The sequence below is a fragment of the Bremia lactucae genome, linkage group LG18 (genome assembly GCF_004359215.1).
Source record: "Bremia lactucae strain SF5 linkage group LG18, whole genome shotgun sequence".
Classification (NCBI taxonomy): domain Eukaryota; phylum Oomycota; class Peronosporomycetes; order Peronosporales; family Peronosporaceae; genus Bremia; species Bremia lactucae.
This window is the reverse complement of record NC_090627.1, coordinates 146973-166748: the sequence shown is the minus strand read 5'-3', so window position 1 is coordinate 166748 and position 19776 is coordinate 146973. Positions and strand designations below refer to the sequence as shown.

The following is a 19776-nucleotide window of genomic DNA, read 5'->3' as shown; positions in this document are numbered from 1 at the left end:
TTTAGTATGGAGTTCAACGCGACATCTTTCCGCTGGATTGGCGTTTGCGCCGGTATGATCGCCGTGTTCAGCTTATTATAAGCATAAACTACGCGCCATCCCCCTGTGGCCTTACGCACACAAATGTTCGGGCTGCAGTAAGGCGATTTGCTCTCACGCACATGTCCCGCCTTGGCTCGCTTGTCGAAGAACTCATCAACGTAATAGACTTGTTCTTTCGGCAACGGGCATTGCCTGGTCTCACCATACCTGGTACCAGGTTCGAGGTCTATTTCGATGCCCCTATCTGCTGGTAAACGGCTCGGGACTTCTTCTTGGAAGACATCATGATGTGTCCACAGAATCGCAAAGAACGGACTGTCTCTCAAAATATCCCAGCCTTGAGAAGCGATGAGTTTCTTTTTGTCCTTTTTAGGACACTCTCGCCCATAGCGGACGACGAGCAACAGTCCACCAAGTTCTCTTCCGGAACTGGTGACTATTACATGGATCTTTTCTATCTTTAATTCGGCATGGAACAGATCCCACGATATCTCCAGGATAAATACTATTTCCTCGGCAGTTTTAAGGACTTGTCGGAGCACCTCAACTGAGGATGACTCCGCAATTTCGTCTTTGACGGCCTCAGACACCTCGTTAAATTTTTTTCGAAGGCCCGTCCTCTTGAATGGGTTCTGATTCAAAGGTCACCCGTTTAGACGTGCCTTTGATCGTCCGAATNGGATCTGTGTATTTGGTGAATTGACTCCGTGCCACTTCGGTTAGATCTCAGGGCAAATTTAGTGATCATGCGGCGGTGCGAGTCCACCTTTAATCGCCTGAGGACACTGTCCAGGTTTGTAATCTCCCCAGGGTTTACCCGTGTGCAGCGGTTGCTGTCGTAGTGGTGTGAACTGAAACGCAGACCCGGTTGGCTAGGTTTGCTGACTAGATTGCGACTGGTGCGATATGTAGGACAATTACGGCGGACGCATGGGATGCATGAGATGCGCTCAAGTTGAGTATTCGAAAATAAACGCTCCGCTCATTCAAACAACGTCGACGAACAACACGGAGAACGCTGAAACAAAAATTACATCGACTGCGCCGACAGGAATTTAGAATTCGGGAGCAGCAGCCAGGTGTTCCTACCTCCAAGGGGGATATTACTGATATGATGGCGGCTTCGTCGCTGGATTATGCGGTAGACACTCCTCTTAAGCGAGTGAGGTCAGCCATCGATGGCTGTATCCGTCACAAGCAGACGCTGCAACCGGGCAGACTACTCAGAGCAGCGACTTTTACAAAAGGACAGACAACTAAACATGTTTTCCGACGGGTATTGGTGAAGTATGGCGATAACTCGGTACACTGTTTGGATGCGACAAGCGATGGACCGGTTCGAGGGGTGCATGGAAGGCGAACACATTTGCCGATGCATGGGTGCCAGTATTTCAGCAACCACGGCAAACAGTCCGACCATAGGCGGGAGGAGGGAAGACCCACTCAGCTATCGGCCTCTAGCTTTGCTGAACACGCTGATTCATATTTAATCGAATTAAAATAAAATACCACTTTGTACTAATCAAAATACCATCTCTTTAGGTAACACTAAGTATGTATTGCGAGCATATCATTCTTAGATATCTCGCGTAACGGATGGCGCTAGCCGTCATAAAACCTAATGTGAACGCACATAGGTGCATCACATACACAAGGGTTGGTCACAAATGTGAACCACACCCAAGTGGTGAGTCAAATTACTTTATTTAAGTCATTGACCACCCCTTTAAGTGCACCAAGTCCACTTGACGAGGACTGTGTAACATTAGGGCAACTTTAGCCCGTACACCACCACCCCTTAAAGAACGAATTTACATTTTAAATTCGTCATAGACGATCCAAAAAGCGTTGAGTCTTGCTCACGCTTTTAGCATCAAACTCGCCTATGACCCACACCGCCGAAAGGTCATTCGTAGGACGTAGTTTTATTGACCACTGCTAAACTGGCAGGATCACTAGGGCAAGTTTCTGTCCTTGAGATGATGCCCTCGCGGGCCATCTTCATATTGACGGAACTATGCCCCTCTTTCGCACCGAGCATAGTGAGGGGCCCTCCCCTACTAAACCTCGGGCTGCGCATAAACGAGACTGATGCCGAGGATGGCGCAGTTCGTTAATATTAATCGGTTTCTCACCCTTACTGGTGTGGAGACTGTTATTTATAGCGAACTCCAGAAAGGGCAGTTATTTGCTCGGTTCTTTGGGAGTTGCTTTGTGCGTAAGACATCTGCCACGATCCGATTGGCACGTTCTGTTTGGCCATCGGTCCAGGGATGTTCTGCGGTCAACATGTGGAGCTTGCTACCTAGCAGTTTAAACACCTGTCGCCGGAAACCAGACTTAAGTTTGGATCCCGGTCCGATATTATGGACCCAAGTATCCCGTGTAGTCGGTATACATGTTCAGGCACAAGAGAGCTGCCTCCTTGCCGATGATCGATGTTTTACATGGTGCTGAATGCACATTTTTGCTCAGTCTGTCTACAAAGAGGACGAGCCCCGTCCAATTCTTACAATCGGGTGGTATTCCAAACATGAAGTCCAGACTTATAGACTTTTAACAATCCGTTGGATTCGGTTGCGGCTTCAGTGGCACACTGCTGGTTGGTGCAGGCTTAACGCGCTGACACTGTTCGCAAGAGAGATTATAGTTGGCGATTCATCCATATAGGTGTGGTCACCAAAATTTCTTTGACATTTATAAAGATGTCTTTTCACGGCCCAGACGTCCACTAGATGGTGCATAATGGAGCTCGTGAAGGATCATCAGCTTGAGATATAAGTCATCAGGCACATAGATTCTCAAGGGATCACAAGGCTACAGCTGATGCTATTGCAGGCCATCGCTGTAGCTTAAGCGATTTAGTTTAGCTTTCAAATGCGACAGAAAGACCACCTTTCGTCCACTAAAGTGACCCAAAAGCAGGCGACAATGGTAGTCCTGACTGTAGCTCTCTTATATCTCAGAGGCCAAGGAACTCGTCACGTGGTATGCCTTTGTGGCTGCCAACGTTGACGGCTGAAATTGTGCTTTAGCACTAGACACACTTTCCTGGTGTCTTACCTCGAAGTCTGGTCTACGCGATAAAGTGTGAGCCAAGAGATTCGACTTACTCGGCTTATATCCAACTTTGAAATAATTTCAGAGATGAATGTGAGCCATTGTTATATTCTAGGCGAGAGGTGCGGTGAGATTATTGCGGTCCGCAGTGAAGCGTGATCCGTATAAAGCACAAATGGTTCGGTGCCCAATAGGTGCACACGAAACTTGACAAGAGCATACTTAATTAAAAGTAGCTCTTTGTCACGCACGGGATAAATCACTTCCACGGCTTTTAAAAGCCTAAACTGGTAAGAGACGACACTGTCAACGCCGTCGTCAACCCTCTGCATGAGCGCACTGCCGATTGCAAAATTACTCGCATCGCAGACGACGCTAAAGGGCTTAATCGTGTCTGGCAATGCTAAGACCGGTGCCTCTAGAAGCGATTGCTTCACTGATGTGAACGCAACATCTTGTTACTTTAACCAAACCCATGATGCGCCCATTTTTAGGAGGTTAAAGAATGGTTTAGTTTGCTCAGCATTAATCTTGCTATATTTATGCAAGTAATTAGCGAGCCCTAGGAATTGACGCAAGTCCTTCACATGCCGTGAGATTGGTCATTCCTTTTCTGATTTTACCTTGTCTGGGTGTATTCGTACATCATGAGTTCCTACGAAGCAGCCTAGTACAGGTATCTCAGGGACCCTATGACGCACTTCTGCAAGTTGAGGTAGAATTGGGCGTCCTTTAAAGTCTGCAATACAGCGTTTAAATTACGCTATTTCGACTCGATTGCGCTCAGCCCGTCCTCGGCCTTTCTATGCACGGATACATCGTCAAAGTAATGGGGCTCGTATGCACAGTGCTGACGCATCACGTGAGCCACCACTTCGTTGAATGTGGCTGGTGCGTTTTTGAACCCTTGGGGCATCACAAGCCACCCCAAAGCATACCGCTTGGGGTACTTACAGCTGTTTTGGCTACATCGGACTCTCTCATGAGTACCTGATAGAAGCCAACCTTCAAATCCAACGCGGAAAATATAATTGACTTTAGTATGGAGTTCAACGCGACATCTTTCCGCTGGATTGGCGTTTGCGCCGGTATGATCGCCGTGTTCAGCTTATTATAAGCATAAACTACGCGCCATCCCCCTGTGGCCTTACGCACACAAATGTTCGGGCTGCAGTAAGGCGATTTGCTCTCACGCACATGTCCCGCCTTGGCTCGCTTGTCGAAGAACTCATCAACGTAATAGACTTGTTCTTTCGGCAACGGGCATTGCCTGGTCTCACCATACCTGGTACCAGGTTCGAGGTCTATTTCGATGCCCCTATCTGCTGGTAAACGGCTCGGGACTTCTTCTTGGAAGACATCATGATGTGTCCACAGAATCGCAAAGAACGGACTGTCTCTCAAAATATCCCAGCCTTGAGAAGCGATGAGTTTCTTTTTGTCCTTTTTAGGACACTCTCGCCCATAGCGGACGACGAGCAACAGTCCACCAAGTTCTCTTCCGGAACTGGTGACTATTACATGGATCTTTTCTATCTTTAATTCGGCATGGAACAGATCCCACGATATCTCCAGGATAAATACTATTTCCTCGGCAGTTTTAAGGACTTGTCGGAGCACCTCAACTGAGGATGACTCCGCAATTTCGTCTTTGACGGCCTCAGACACCTCGTTAAATTTTTTTCGAAGGCCCGTCCTCTTGAATGGGTTCTGATTCAAAGGTCACCCGTTTAGACGTGCCTTTGATCGTCCGAATCTGTGGCTCTCGTTCTTCGAGCTACCCCGACCTTTGACTATGAAGCGGGTGCCGTTGCTCTCCTGGCTAACGCACTCCTTTTATCCGCACCAGGCTCTAGGCACTGTGCCGGTTCATGCGACGCTTGACTTCCTGTCAGCTCGCCATCTACTACCACAGGCGCTCGGCTCTGTGCAAGATTATGGGACACATGACTACTTGTCATTGCCCTTTTCACTACCCCAGCCTCTGAACTGGGTAGGAATTGGTGACGTTTGACATCCCGTCAACGCACCCTCAACTGGGTTCGACACGACACCAGTTGCATAAGCCTCTCGCAGGATCACATCCTTTTCGGCGTCTTGCGTAGAGTTCGCAACTGTGCGTGTACGCCAGTCTATCCATGGTTGGTACTTTGCCAACCATGGCATGCCTAGGATGAGGTCATACGGACTCTCCATACCAAGCACTGTGAACTTCTCTTTACAAGAGAAGTCACTAAAGCTGAAGGCGAGTTCAACCTGAACTCCCTCAGACTTAACGAGCGCGCCGTTCGCTAAACGAACGGTCGCCTCTTCTCGCTTGTTATCCTGGCAAAGCGACTCAAACATTGCCGGTCTCTTTCATAGAGCCGCGAGTCTTACAAAATTTTGTGATGCACCCGAATCCACTAGGAGGGTCATCGGTAGTTTTTTCAAGAGTTGAGTCAAGTGAAAAAAATAAATATTTTAAATCAATTTAATAAGGTAATGTTTCAATATATTTCAAAACATCGTAATATGTAAATTATCTTGAAAACAAAATTTGGGTATTTCAATATCCAAACATCACCTGGTCATAGCCTCTTACTTGAGCGCTATAGACCACCAGGGTTGAGGTCCGATTTTTTCGAGACCTCAGGGATTATGCTACCCATTTTTCGATAATTCTGAACGATGGAGTAGCTTCAGAGTCCGCGTCAGTAGGGCATCCTGCCCCTACTGCGCTCTTGCATTTTTTTCGACTCCTCAGTGGTCGATTCAGAACTCATGCGTCGCGCACGCTGGTCCTTGCCATCGCCCTTTGGAAATGGAGAGCTATGTTGGGCATCTTTGCCCCAGCAGGGACCCTGGCATAGCAGCGAGCCATCATATGGCCGCGCTTGCGGCATTTATAGCAGATAACGTCTGCATTGACCAACTCCATGGGAGTTACATCTGACCTCTCGGCCGACGGCTTATATTAAGCTGTCGCCGAGGCACTGTTGTAGGATTGCTCCTCAACTAAGGCAATTTGGAATTCCTCTTCCATCGTCGACGGCATCTTCTGAAAAGAGCGTGTCGCGATGGGCCATGCCGTTGTCCGATCATAAACGTGGGCAACGTAATGACCTTCGGAATCGGACCTACGGTAATAAACGTCGACAGCGAGCGCATCTCTTGCACATAATCTCTCAGAGATCGCTTCGCCCGTCGCGCTCCAAAGAAGCGCGCCTGAAGCAATACACTTCATTGTTCGGTGGCTGGTACATGGCGTGAATCTTTTCCTTAAAGATCGCCCATGTAGGGAACGCCTTAACGTCCGCCATAAGCGAGAAAGCCCACTCTGAGGCTTTACCGCGCAGATGCGACATGGCGTACGACACCATCAGGCTGTCGTCCTCGATGAGCTGCGCGAGACCGCATTGCTCCACGGCAAACAGTTAGTGAAGAATCGTGTGCGCCGCAGTTCCATCGAACTTGGGTGGGTCCATCCGAATGAGCCTCGGCTGATGCGGCAGGGCAGAGAGCATATCAATTGATCTGTTGAGAGCCTCGCTCCGAGCCTGCTCATGCCTCAGCCCCTTCTGAGTCTGAGTGACGGACTCCGCCCAGTATGGCTCTGTGCCTCGGACGCGGCTCACTGCTCTCCGAGCACGAATGCCTCAAATTGCTCTAACTGAGCAAAATGTTTCTCAGGAGGGTTGCCAAGGAGTCTGGCGAAATCTTGTTCTCCAAGTTCCTGCGCCAAGAGCCCTGCCACCTCCCGGTGATGCTCGAAGAGGTGGGGGAAATGAGCCTAATCAATGTTGAGGCTCATTCTCACGTCCACACGCAGAGATGCGGGTCGTGGGAAGGATTAAAAGTGCTACCAAGTGTAGGCGGGCACGTCGTAATGCGGTCACGTTGTAATGCGGTCACGCCCTACTTAAGCAAACACCTTACAACAGCGAGAATCGATAACCTGCAAAATTTGAAAATAATTTAAAAAATTCTTGAAGCATATTATCAATATTATTTATAATTTTTCATGTGTTTTCTTTCGTTCTAATGTCTCTTTAAATTGCTAAATTACATCGCTTTCTGTGAAAAATTAGTTGCACTTGGTTCTACGAACCCCTGAATTGTACAAAACGTTAGAATATTGATATTTTTGTATAAAAGGCACAACTGAAATTATAAATCACTTTTTTAATACTTTTATTAAGTCAAGTCGTTTTTTTTAATTTTTTTAAAGAAAAAAAACTTTTTTTAATTTTTTAATTTAAAAAATTGTACAAAAGCGGTTTGTCCGTTTCTCCGCGTGCAGTGGGGTAGTTGGGGTAGGAGCCTTAGCAACCTCACCCAACGCACTAAGCACTTGGTGTACTTGTCGTCACGGGAGCAGCGATCCGACTCCTCGTGCGCACTTACCAAGTCGGAAGCAGTTTTCAGACTGAGTTATATTTAATCGAAATAAACATGAATACATATTTTTACCAATCAGGATGTCATCTCTATAGATAGCACCAATATGTATTGCGAGCATATCGTGCTTAATATCTTACATAACGGATGATGCTAGGCGTCATCCCTCCTAATGCGAATGCTCCTATGTGCATCACATACACAAGGGTTGGTCACAAATGTGATTCACACCCAGGTGGCGAGTCTAATTACTTTATTTAAGTCATTGACCATCCCCTTAAGTACACGAAGTGTCCATAACGGGTGCTGTGTAACATTAGAAGATTTTATCCCTATCAGCACTGTTACCGTTCGGAAACAAGTATGCGAGTTTCTCGCGACGCAATTTAATGTCTTAAGACATGTCAAGGATACGATGGCTGATAGACAAGACAAACAAAAAGAACAAGGAGATGCCAAAGGCAGAAGCTGTATCAAAACTTGTATGGTTGGATACCAAGTTTTACTAAACGCTAAAAATCTACCTACTTACTTGGTTTCCGCGGTCTTCTAGACCAAATTGCGTCCACGCTTTATTAGGCCATTTATGGTCGTGGCCAAGAAGGGCCAAGCTTACACGCTAAACCTTCCTAGCAAGTCGCAAAAAACCCCAGTGCTCTACGTTGGCTTGCTAAAGCCATATCTGGACCCTTCACACGTGGACTTAAAGGCGCTTGCGTCGAGGCAGGCGGTCGTGTCGCAGATTGCTGCATCCTCATCAGGATGTCTAGCTGGCCCTCTAAACGAGGCTGCTGACGTTCCAGCGTTGAAAGACGGGTCTGAACCGCCTCAAAGGAGCTCTCAACTCGAGCAAAGACTTTACGAAGAAGTTGCGCATCGTGCTTTCGAGCATCAAATGCTACAACCGAGATTTCGACCCCCTCCGCGCTGCTTGGTGCGCGGGGGGGGGGCTTCAGTTTTACGTGGAGAAACGTTTAAAGCTACGTAGTCGTAAGGGTCAATACTAGGATCTGATGAAGTGGCTAGGGTACCCCTCTTCCTAAAAGGCTTGGGAGTTTGAGGTACCTCTTTGGCAAGAATGCCCGTACGCCGTTGACGTTTTTGAGCGCCGAGCTCAGAGTCAACTCGCGTCAAACGACGCTTCCCACCACTAGACGTGAAATTGGGAGTATCTATAGCCTCGGTGCGGCTTTGATCCATAGCTCTACGATAAACCGAAAAAAAGCACTAAAATATCAGCTAAGCCTTTCATCATTTTGTGGCATAAATGCCGAAGGTAACTTGCCTTTGGCCTTAAGCTTAGCGAAATCGAAGCGAAGCTTCCGTTCCAAACGAACATCAGCCACATCCGCAGAATATATGAAATTCCAAATATTACGGAGGCGGTGGGCTCCGTGTACCCAGTTCTCAAATGAGACTTCGTTTTCACTCCTTGTTTTGTTTGAAAACAAAACGATCGGAGTTTACGACATTGAGGTCTCCAAAGCCGAACGGGCTTGATCACGTAAACGCGTCAGATACTGACTTCACGTCATTACCTTTTGCATAAGGTATCGCTCATGAAGCGCATTGCAATTAGCGATCTCCTCCGGCGTTTTCGCCGTTTCACCGGAGATGGCCAAGCTGTGACCCGCGATCTACTTGAGACGCTCGTCCGTACTTAGCGGAGTGAATCTATATTCACTAAGAGCCTAAGCTTTCGCTATCTCGGCGGCTCGATGACGATCTTGTTCCCCTATGAGGATTGCCCGCTCTTGCTCTTCATCGAGCGGATTTGTAATGATGTTAGACTCAGGGTCCTTTGTCCTGCTAAATGCAGTTAAGACATCCGCAGCCTCACGTTCTGGAAACAGATCTATGGCCCTCCGACGTTCATCCAAGGTGAAGACGTGAAAAAGCGACGCTCTTGTTCCTCATTATCTGCTTGAGAGTGATTTTTAAATCCACCGTTTCCTCATCGTCGAGGAAGGAGCTTAAAGTCTGTGCTCACGCTTGGTTGCATGGGGCACAACCGAACGGTAGCTGTTTAGGTTCCAACCTAGAAAAGAAAATGAAGCGAATGTTGACACTCGGTGTCAACAGCCTGATGGGGAGGGTGCAATGGAGGGCACACATCGGTTGCAGAACCGTTGCTGTGGTTCATTTACCTTATATATAAAATACCCCTTTTACCTTTTTAAAAAAAGTTAATTACTAAAACCCATTTATTGTGTGTAACAAATGTGGTGGATGCCAGATATAAATCTGGTGGCCGAAATCTATTTTAAATTAGCTAGGTGAGGTGTAGATTTAAATAATTAAATAAAGTGCAGTATCCCTTTTGATCTAAAAGCGTTAAGTGCCTTCATAAGGCTTGCACATTGATCTGGAGGAGATAGAAGCCTTTATAAGGTATTGGGCACTAGTTGCCACTTGGTTCTACGAATCCCTAAATCCCTTGAGCCAGGATTTCTTAAGCTTTAATAGTTTGTACGACTTCCTAAGTTCTTAAACCCATCAGCTCAATAAATTAGAAGATATTCTGAGTCTGAAAAGTCTTCTTCTGACATTAGGAGCGAGGTAGTGCTGCTACAATTACGACGTAATGAGACCTCGTCTTCAGCGTCGCAAAATCGACAACAGAAGCCAAAGCATCGCGAGAAGTTCGGTTGAATATCCACAAAAATTTCTAGTGATTCTGACTGCTTCTCAAAATCTGCTTGATTTTTTCGTCGTGGTTGGCTCTTGCAGACAACGCATGCAGTATATTTTTGATGCCCTGATTTTGAAACAGCATCACAAGTTGCTATGCCTTCCCCTCAGTAATATTAAAGCCGTGAAGAGGGCTATCAACTTGTTTCCCCTTATTAATAAATTGAACAAAGTCAATAGTACGTCGTCTGTAATATTAGTCGTGTTTTTTAAATGTCCACGTCAGTTTTGGAGACACTTTTGCATAATACGAGTCTTTTGTATTAGCTGCTGCGAACGGAGCGGCCACAAGACGTCTAGGCTTGCTTTCATTTAAACTTTGATATTTTTCGCCGGCCTCATGGCACGAGCATATGATGGAAAAGAAAAGAAGCAGCAAAACTTGCAAAGGCTTGTCTAGTCTCATGACCATTGCTCCATGGTTTCAAAAACAAGAGCAGTTAAAGGCAGCAGATAGTTTTAAGCTATTTCCTAACTGCTGTTGCATTCCCGTTCTCATTTGTAAGCCCCCGTCGTGCCGCCAGATGGTCTTCGTAAAGGTTCGTCTGCCGATCGAACGGTCTTGACCGATACGAACGAAGCCGGACCAGCTTCTTGGCGCATTGATGCCGAAACCATTGTTGGAAATTGAAATTGAATTTGGTGCGTGTGAAGACTGGAGGAAATTTCCTCAGTGCGATGCGCGTCGTATTTCCGACAAGTTGAGGGCATGATAATGCAAGTGCTTTGGCCTAGAATGTAACGGGGTGCATCGTTACATACAAATTAACACTAAAAGGTTGTTAATTAATATATTATATAAAAGGTAGATATTATTTAGAGAATATTATCTTACACGGCAATATTTGGAATTGGTAGATAGGCTCAAATATGTTAAGCGCGACACCCCTCAAACGAGGATGACGGTGCGTCTAGCGACAGGCGCATCGATGACAGTAATGAAACGCGTAGTAAAATTTCGCTACACGTTACGAGATTTACAGTACGATGATAATCCCATCGTACTGGATTTGGATGACAAGTTTGATGTCATCCTAAATTTACCTTGGCTCAGAAAATATAAGCCAAGAATCAGCTGGCAGCATCGATCCGTAAAAATGCCTGCCACTTGCTCATCAGATGGCCATCTGATGAAAGTCTTGGAGCGTCCACAAGCGTGTGAATGTACAACGAGTGAGTGCGATGGCCTCACTTGTGATATGGTCGTTAGTTCGACTGCACAAGATCAGAGTGTGATTACTAATCACCCTGTGAAGTCAGCTGCCGGCGGCTGTGCGAAGGCAAAGGCAGCGCAGAATATCCATCACTCGAAGAAGTCGAGTGGATTGAGACATGAATGTACGCCTAGCGGGCGACATTCAAGGGATATACCGGTTGCCCCAAACGGACAACACGATGATCCTAGGTTGAGTAGAGAGTCGACCGTAGAGGACCCGACTGTGATTGCGCAAGCACACTTGGAAGACGTTGAAGGAAAAGGTCCCCACGTAATTGAGAGAAATCTCCTCAAATAGGTAATGTTGAAGCAACTAGACTTCAAGATCCCGATGGATTAATCCCTCGGCAGCCCGGGGATAGATCCCAGGAAGAAACCGAAACATTAAATGTCTTGGTTAATAACGGTTCACGAGTAGGCGCTTATACTCTTGATCTGTATGCGCCTCCGAACTTAATTTTGGAGGTAATTCAATTACCAACTCTAGAACCTCAACGGATCTTGTGAGATAGGCATGGTGGTAAAATCAAGCAGATCTGCGTACTCGTCAGAGAGGACGAGTACGTAACCGATATTTGGCCAGCGGTAATTTTTTGCAGAGAACGAACGGCTTCTCAGCGGCTCATCGATGAACAAAAGTGTCCTCAATATGAAGACTCAGATTGAGAGATATACTACTCAATCCTGGGAGTTTCTTAAGACAAATCCTTTATACAAGGAATTTAATGGAATTCAGGGATGCATTCCCTGAAGCAGTTCCATGCGAGTTGCATAAAGATAAAGGCACTCGACATGAGATCGAGCTCAAACCGGGCTCGTTGTACTGTGTCATGTAGCAGTGGCCACTGCCTCGTGAACAAGTACTTGCGATCGATTAATTCCTTATGAATCGATTAAAAGCGGGCCATATAAGGGAGTCAACCTCCCCACATACCTCTCCGACGTTCTGTGTGCGAAAGGCTACAGGAGGGTGGCGGATAGTGCACGCATTCAATAAACTGAATGCTGCAACAGTAATGCACATAGGTGCATTCACATTAGAAAAGATGACGCCGAGCGTCATCCGTGATGACGACTAGCGTCATCCGTTACGCGAGGTATCTGGAATAAACGCTATTAATACATATTAGTGTTATCTACAGATATATTCATTTGATTGGTAGAAAAGGAATTTTTGAAATACGAATAAGTATAAATCAGTCTGAAAACTACTTTCTACTTGTTGAGTGCGCACGAGGTGTCGGATCACCGCTCCCGTGACGACACATTACTATAGTACATAGTGCGTTGGGTGAGATCGCTAAGGCGCCTACCACAACTACCTCACTGCTTACGATAGTAGACGGTCAAGCCTCTTCCTCGCTGCGCTAGGGTGCGTGCTTAAGTAGAGCGTGGTCGCATCAAGAAGTGCCTGTCTACACAGTACGACACCCCAACAAATGCCAACGTTGTGATTTTCGTGATATTACCAACATTGATAGCCTCTAAAACGATATGTAATACTTACTTGGCAACAAGCTTCGACTTAGTAAACGGCTCTATTTCATTTCGGTAACGTTTTGGTCTAGCGCCAAGTAAAATTTCAGCTTCACCGTTCGAAGCGCAGGCACCACTTTGGCAAAGCTTTTTAAATACATTTGTGCTATCATTTATTCCCCTGTTTGCATGTGAACTCATAGTAGTTTGTGCGTTCACATGCTTCGATTCGGCTGAAACTCCATCTCCTTCAAGCTGATGCAATGCTGCCTAGGAATTATCGAAGAGCATCAGAGGCTGAGTGCATTTTACTAAACTTCGAAGTAGCTATTGAAATTTAGGCATCGGCGTTTCAGGATAAGCACAGCGAATTTCCAACTAAAGAATAAAATGATTTACTATTATTTTCAACCTCTATCATTTTTCGAGAATTGTTTGCATCGATCAAGATGAGTTCATTCCTTACAACGACTACCTTGCAAGTAATATGTATGAAACGGGGCACTGCCGACTTTTACTGCTTCAGTACAAGTCCACTGCGCACTTCATCAGCTGCGAGTGGTGCTTTAGGTCACTTTACGTACACTAGTACGTGCGGAGGAAGACTTTCTCCAAGACACTTTCTTTAAACAGGGTTAAAATTAAACTGTGATTCTTATAATTAAGTTCTACTGCTCTCCATTTATTTATACTAGCTTAATTATATACTAATCTAAGCATGTAATAAAACCTTATCTGTCTCTCTTTGCGCGCGTCCAGCGCTGACTGGACCGCGTAGCAAATAGATATGATATTGTAAATCTATCAATGGATAAGCTTTCCGAATATTACTTTGTAAAGTAGTATTCTTTTTATATTCTCGACCTTTTAAATACTAAATTAATTTAAATCCTTTAAATGTTAAGTTCACGTAACGGTACACCCCGTTACATCACCTCTCCCTTAAACGACATTTACTCTGGCTTTCATGAATAGAGTGGTCACTTTACGACCACTTAACTGAAAACGATGTTGACTGGTCAATACCATCATTTTTTTATTCTATCGCATGGTTAATGAGTCCATGCGGTATGCGAAAAGTGCGGCACCTTCGGCTGCGGTACATGCAGCCGCGGACAACGCATAATGTATCTTGCGGCAGACGTTTTGTCTGCCGTAGAATCCTTTTTTTCCGCAACACTAGATGTTGCGAGTGCACGTGGCAGTCACAGTCACCACGTGAGTCCGACCCCTCTTTGGAGGTCGACTATTTTTGCGAGTCGGACGAATCGGCCGGCTCAGGGAGAGTAGATCTGTCGCCTGGTCATCGTCAGGCGGCTGACAATGAGCCTTCGAATGAGGAAGCCCAATCGGATAAGCGTGCTTATAGCGCTAGCTATAGCATATTTGGTTCTGACGATGAAGATGATTCCTCATCGCCAGCACATCGGCTCCCGTGCCGTCACCCACATTTATTTCTGTGCGTAGTGATGACGTAGCGTAAGCAATCGAAATAAAAGTTCTTGCGAGTCCACCACACATCACCCTTAAAGTAGAGGATCCTTCTAATTAGGTGGGTATGCGTGGATGACGTAAGCCGTTCACGAAAACCGGTGTATACGTTCTAGAAGCATGCACCAAATTGTTGATGGCGAATTCGACCATCGGAATAATCTCGCTCCAATTCGGATACGATTGGACGTAACCTCGAAGTATCTCTTCGAGGACGCGATTGACGCGCTCCGTCTGACCATCTGTCTCTGGATGATCAGAAATTGACATAGTCAGCCATGTTCCGAGATATTGGAACACGGACTGCCAGAACTCCACCGTAAACCGTAGATCTCTATCCAAGACCAGTTCACGGGGTTACCCGTGGAGTTTGAATACCGTGTAGATAAATACACGGGCACAGCCCGGAGTCGTGATCGACTGAGGTACTGCAGCAAGATGTACCATCTTGCTGGATCTGTCTTCAAAAACAGGGATTCCATTGTTTTCGCGATCGTCTTCGGGTTACCCGAAGACGAAATCCATTGATACGGCCTTTTAACATTCTCCTGGGAAGTGGTAGGGGTTGGAGAGGTGCACGGGATGAAGGGCTAGGCTTCACCCGTTGACATACCTCGCATGCACGAATGTACTTGCGCACGAACTGATACTCGCGAGGCCACTAAAGTCGCGACTTACTGTGAGATAAGTCTTCTCACGTCCACGATGTCCACTTGTTGGTGCATCGTGACACTCAAACATGATGCGCAAGCGCAAATCATTGTGAGTTGGGACGACGACACGTATATTGTCGCCGGCAACGGCTGTGTATTACAATAAGCCGTTACGTGTTGTGTATCGATCGGATGACGATCGATATAAAGCCGGTAAATCTTTAAAAGATTTATCGGATGGATTCATTATATGATCCACCAAACTTAAAAGGTCCTTATCTTCTGTGTCGGCTTTCTTTATGTCATCAACTAAGGTTGATGACGGAACACTTGTAGTGAGTGTTGCAACAGTGGGATTAATTTCACTGTTGGAGTGCACTGCTGACTCGAAATCGGGTCGGCGTGATAACGCATCAGCTACGACATTAAGTCGTCCTGGATTATATCTCACGGAGAAAGTATACTCAAAAAAGAATAGCCATCTCGACATTCTTGGGAGAGGTGTGAGCTGTTTACGGCCGTGCGTAATGACACATGGTCCGTATATACGATGAATGGTCTATCTCCGAGGAGAATGACCTTAATCCAGCCAGTGCATATTACGTGGCAAGGAGTTATTTGTCATGCACTGGGTAATTGCGCTCAGCTGGTTGCAGCTGATTCGATTGGTAACAGACGACGCACTCCGCGCCAACCGTATCGTATTGCATTAATGCACAGCCGTTTGCGAAATCGCTGGCGTCACAGACCACATTAAATGGTCTGACTTGATCTGCAATCGCGAAGATAGGCGATTGCATCAAGCTTTGCTTGATACCTTGAAAGGAACGCTGACAATCAGCGTTCCAAACCATTTCTCATCTTTTACAAGAGATGAGAGAGATGAATTTGTCATTTCAGCATTATTGCGGGAGTACTTGTGCAAGTACGCCGCTAGTCCAAGAAACTTTTTAAGTCCCTTGACATCCACTGGAATTGGCCAGTCGGTAATTGCCTTGATCTTTTCGGGATCAGGGCGCACGCCGTGTTAACCGACGGTGCACCCAAGAAATGGTATTCCGCTTGCAATGAATAAACACTTCTTGAGATTTGCGTGCAACTTATGCTTTTGTATAAGTGTAAGAGCCTAACGAACTTGAGCTTCATAAACTTCCACGCCCGACTTTTAATCCATAGCCCGGCGATGGACGAATACATCGTCAAAGTAACTCGGTGCGAATTTTCGTACCGGTCTTAACAGATTCGTTACGCATCGGTTGAATGTTGCAGGGGCGTTACAAAGTTCCTGTATCATTACTAACCATTCCCAGAGCATTCCACTGGGAGTGCTCACTGCTGTGTACGGGGTATTCCGTTCACGCGTAAGGATCTGATAAAAATCATCCATCAGATCCTTAGACGAAACGATGGTACTCTTAGACATACCATCTATGATTACGTCTTTTCTAAGTATCGGCGTTTAAGCAGGTACTGTTGCAGCATTCAGTTTATTGAATGCGTGCACTATCCGCCACCCTCCTGTAGCCTTTCGCACACAGAACGTCGGAGAGGTATGTGGGGAGGTTGACTCCCTTATATGGCCCGCTTTTAATCGATTCATAAGGAATTAATCGATCGCAAGTACTTGTTCACGAGGCAGTGGCCACTGCTACATGACACAGTACAACGAGCCCGGTTTGAGCTCGATCTCATGTCGAGTGCCTTTATCTTTATGCAACTCGCATGGAACTGCTTCAGGGAATGCATCCCTGAATTCCATTAAATTCCTTGTATAAAGGATTTGTCTTAAGAAACTCCCAGGATTGAGTAGTATATCTCTCAATCTGAGTCTTCATATTGAGGACACTTTTGTCCATCGATGAGCCGCTGAGAAGCCGTTCGTTCTCTGCAAAAAATTACCGCTGGCCAAATATCGGTTACGTACTCGTCCTCTCTGACGAGTACGCAGATCTGCTTGATTTTACCACCATGCCTATCTCACAAGATCCGTTGAGGTTCTAGAGTTGGTAATTGAATTACCTCCAAAATTAAGTTCGGAGGCGCATACAGATCAAGAGTATAAGCGCCTACTCGTGAACCGTTATTAACCAAGACATTTAATGTTTCGGTTTCTTCCTGGGATCTATCCCCGGGCTGCCGAGGGATTAATCCATCGGGATCTTGAAGTCTAGTTGCTTCAACATTACCTATTTGAGGAGATTTCTCTCAATTACGTGGGGACCTTTTCCTTCAACGTCTTCCAAGTGTGCTTGCGCAATCACAGTCGGGTCCTCTACGGTCGACTCTCTACTCAACCTAGGATCATCGTGTTGTCCGTTTGGGGCAACCGGTATATCCCTTGAATGTCGCCCGCTAGGCGTACATTCATGTCTCAATCCACTCGACTTCTTCGAGTGATGGATATTCTGCGCTGCCTTTGCCTTCGCACAGCCGCCGGCAGCTGACTTCACAGGGTGATTAGTAATCACACTGTCATCTTGTGCAGTCGAACTAACGACCATATCACAAGCGAGGCCATCGCACTTACTCGTTATACATCCACACGCTTTTGGACGCTCAAAGACTTTCATCAGATGGCCATCTGATGAGCAAGTGGCAGGCATTTTTACAAATCGATGCTGCCAGCTGATTCTTGGCTCATATTTCTAGCCAAGGTAAATTTAGGATGACATCAAACTTGTCATCTAAATCCAGTACGATGAAATCATCATCGTATTGTTAATCGTTTAACGTGGAGTGAAATTTTACTACGCGTTTCATCACTGTTATCGATGTGCCTGTCGCACGACGCACCGTCATCCACGTTAATGGGATGTCGTGCTCAACATACTTGAGCCAACGACCCTCTTGCTTCTTTGACGAATAAAGTTATTTGACGCTCCACATCCCTAGGGCTCTAAACGACAAATTATTTGTCATTTTTAATTTCAAGGCGATGAGGGATATTTCATCGCCAGGTGCAGAGACACATAATGATTGTGTGTCTGGAGCAACTTTAGTCAAGAGATTTGCAAATTCTCTTGAGGTTGCTGGATCAGTAGGGCGTTGCGTCCCTACTGACCCCGACCGTCTTTTTGGCGGTCCACCTCCCTGTTGCATTGTTCGCAACAACGTCGGACCCGCGTCCGTTGCCCTTTTTAGCATTCGGTCCATAATTACGTTCAGTACCTCTCGGTACTGGGCGTAAGGCACTGCACTCATGAGCGTAGTGTCTTAACTTTTGACAGCGATTGCATTTCTGCAATCGCTTATTGTTCGAAAAGCGAGGTTTCACGCTTTTGACGTAAGAGAGGTTCATAGGTTCTGGACCTCTAAGCTCGTATCGTCTTGGAGGACAATACGATGACGAACTAGCTTGAGTCTGTCTCAAGCTAAAGTCCTCCTGTTCCACAACGGATATTGCTTCTTCAAGCGTATCCATTTCCAAGCGGAATAGGTGGGTCATTACGAGACCATCCGTAAGACCTTGCATGAGCACCGTAATCAACGTGTGTTCATGGACTGGGTTATTTTTGATACATCTCGCTAATAGTCGCATGTGCTAAGCATAAGCGTGAACATCATGTTTGCCATTCTTGAGCTTCAGAAACTCTGATCGAGCTCTGAACTCGGCCCTAGGCGGTTCAAACGTCTGTTTGAGCTGGGCTTTAAAAGCCTCAAGCGATCCAAAGACAAATGGTTTGCGCAACTTAAGGCCTAATGCCCATGTTTTGGCACGCCCTGCCAAATTTAATTGAGCAAATGCGACTTGCATGTGCTCGTCGACGATGTGACGATCCCTTATGGCATTGTCGAACTCGACACACCACCTTAAGACGGATTCTTGTTCTACTGCTCTATACTTAGAGATGTCAATCTTTAAGGTTTCAAGACGACGCGCGTGCGTCATACCAGGTGCAGGGGTCTGTACCCGTTGTAACCTCAACCGTTCTGCCTGTTGAGAGCCTTGCTGATTATTTCCTTCGCCTCGTCAAGTTCATGTTGTATCAATCTTAGCGATTGCTGAATGGAGGGCATCTCTGTCCAAACCGGACAGCATGGCCTCGATGGCATCATTACTTACGGTCGAACTCATTCGTGAGACCGCAGTTCTTTCTATGTCAGTAGCAATCACGCAAAACGTGGTGCGCATTTGAATTATCTTCTAATATGTCCATGTTATATGATAGAATTGTGGTCCTTGAATGGACTGCAAAGTGCTACAAGCTGTAACGGGGCACTGCCGACTTGTACTGCTTCAGTATAAGTCCACTTCGCACTGCTTCAGTTCGAGTGGTGCATCATGTCACTTCACGTGCACTAGTACGTGCAGAGGAAGACTCTTCAAAACACTTGCATTAAAAAGGTTAAATAAAAACTATATTTAATATAATTAAGTTCTGCTGCTTCCATCTTTTAATCTGTTTAATTATAAACAAATACAAACATGTAAATAAATTTTATCTGCCTCTCTCTCTTTCCGCGCGCCCAGCGCTGATTGGACCGCGGAGCAAGTAGATATAATGGCCAATATCTACCAATTGATCAGATTTTTGAATATTACTACGTAAAGTAATATTCTCCAAATATTTCCTGCCTTTAGATAATATATTAATTAACAACCTTTCAGTGTTAGTTCATGTAACGATACACCCTTTTACACTACATATAAATGACAACATGAAATATTTTTTTGGGATGAAATCATTGGACTGCCTCGTGTTGATATTGTCACACCCATTAAATTATATTAGAGAGCCGCTATTGCTCCTTTCTAATATCGCCCTA

At 45.9% G+C, this 19776-nt stretch overlaps 2 protein-coding genes across 2 annotated transcripts; one reads left to right on the top strand and one right to left on the bottom strand.

The window, feature by feature from the left end:
* Positions 1 to 788: 788 nt before the first annotated feature.
* On the top strand, positions 789 to 1101 carry CCR75_007762 (uncharacterized protein; the record flags this gene model as incomplete). The annotated part of the gene is given in 3 exon segments (XM_067965820.1): positions 789 to 863; positions 885 to 941; positions 955 to 1101. The coding sequence occupies 3 exon segments, from the start codon at positions 789 to 791 to the stop codon at positions 1099 to 1101; spliced, it is 279 nt and encodes a 92-aa protein (XP_067821800.1).
* Positions 1102 to 10369: 9268 nt separating this feature from the next.
* On the bottom strand, positions 10370 to 10585 carry CCR75_007765 (uncharacterized protein; the record flags this gene model as incomplete). The annotated part of the gene is made up of 1 exon (XM_067965823.1): positions 10370 to 10585. The coding sequence occupies one exon, from the start codon at positions 10583 to 10585 to the stop codon at positions 10370 to 10372; it is 216 nt and encodes a 71-aa protein (XP_067821425.1).
* Between the last annotated feature and the right edge of the window lie 9191 nt (positions 10586 to 19776).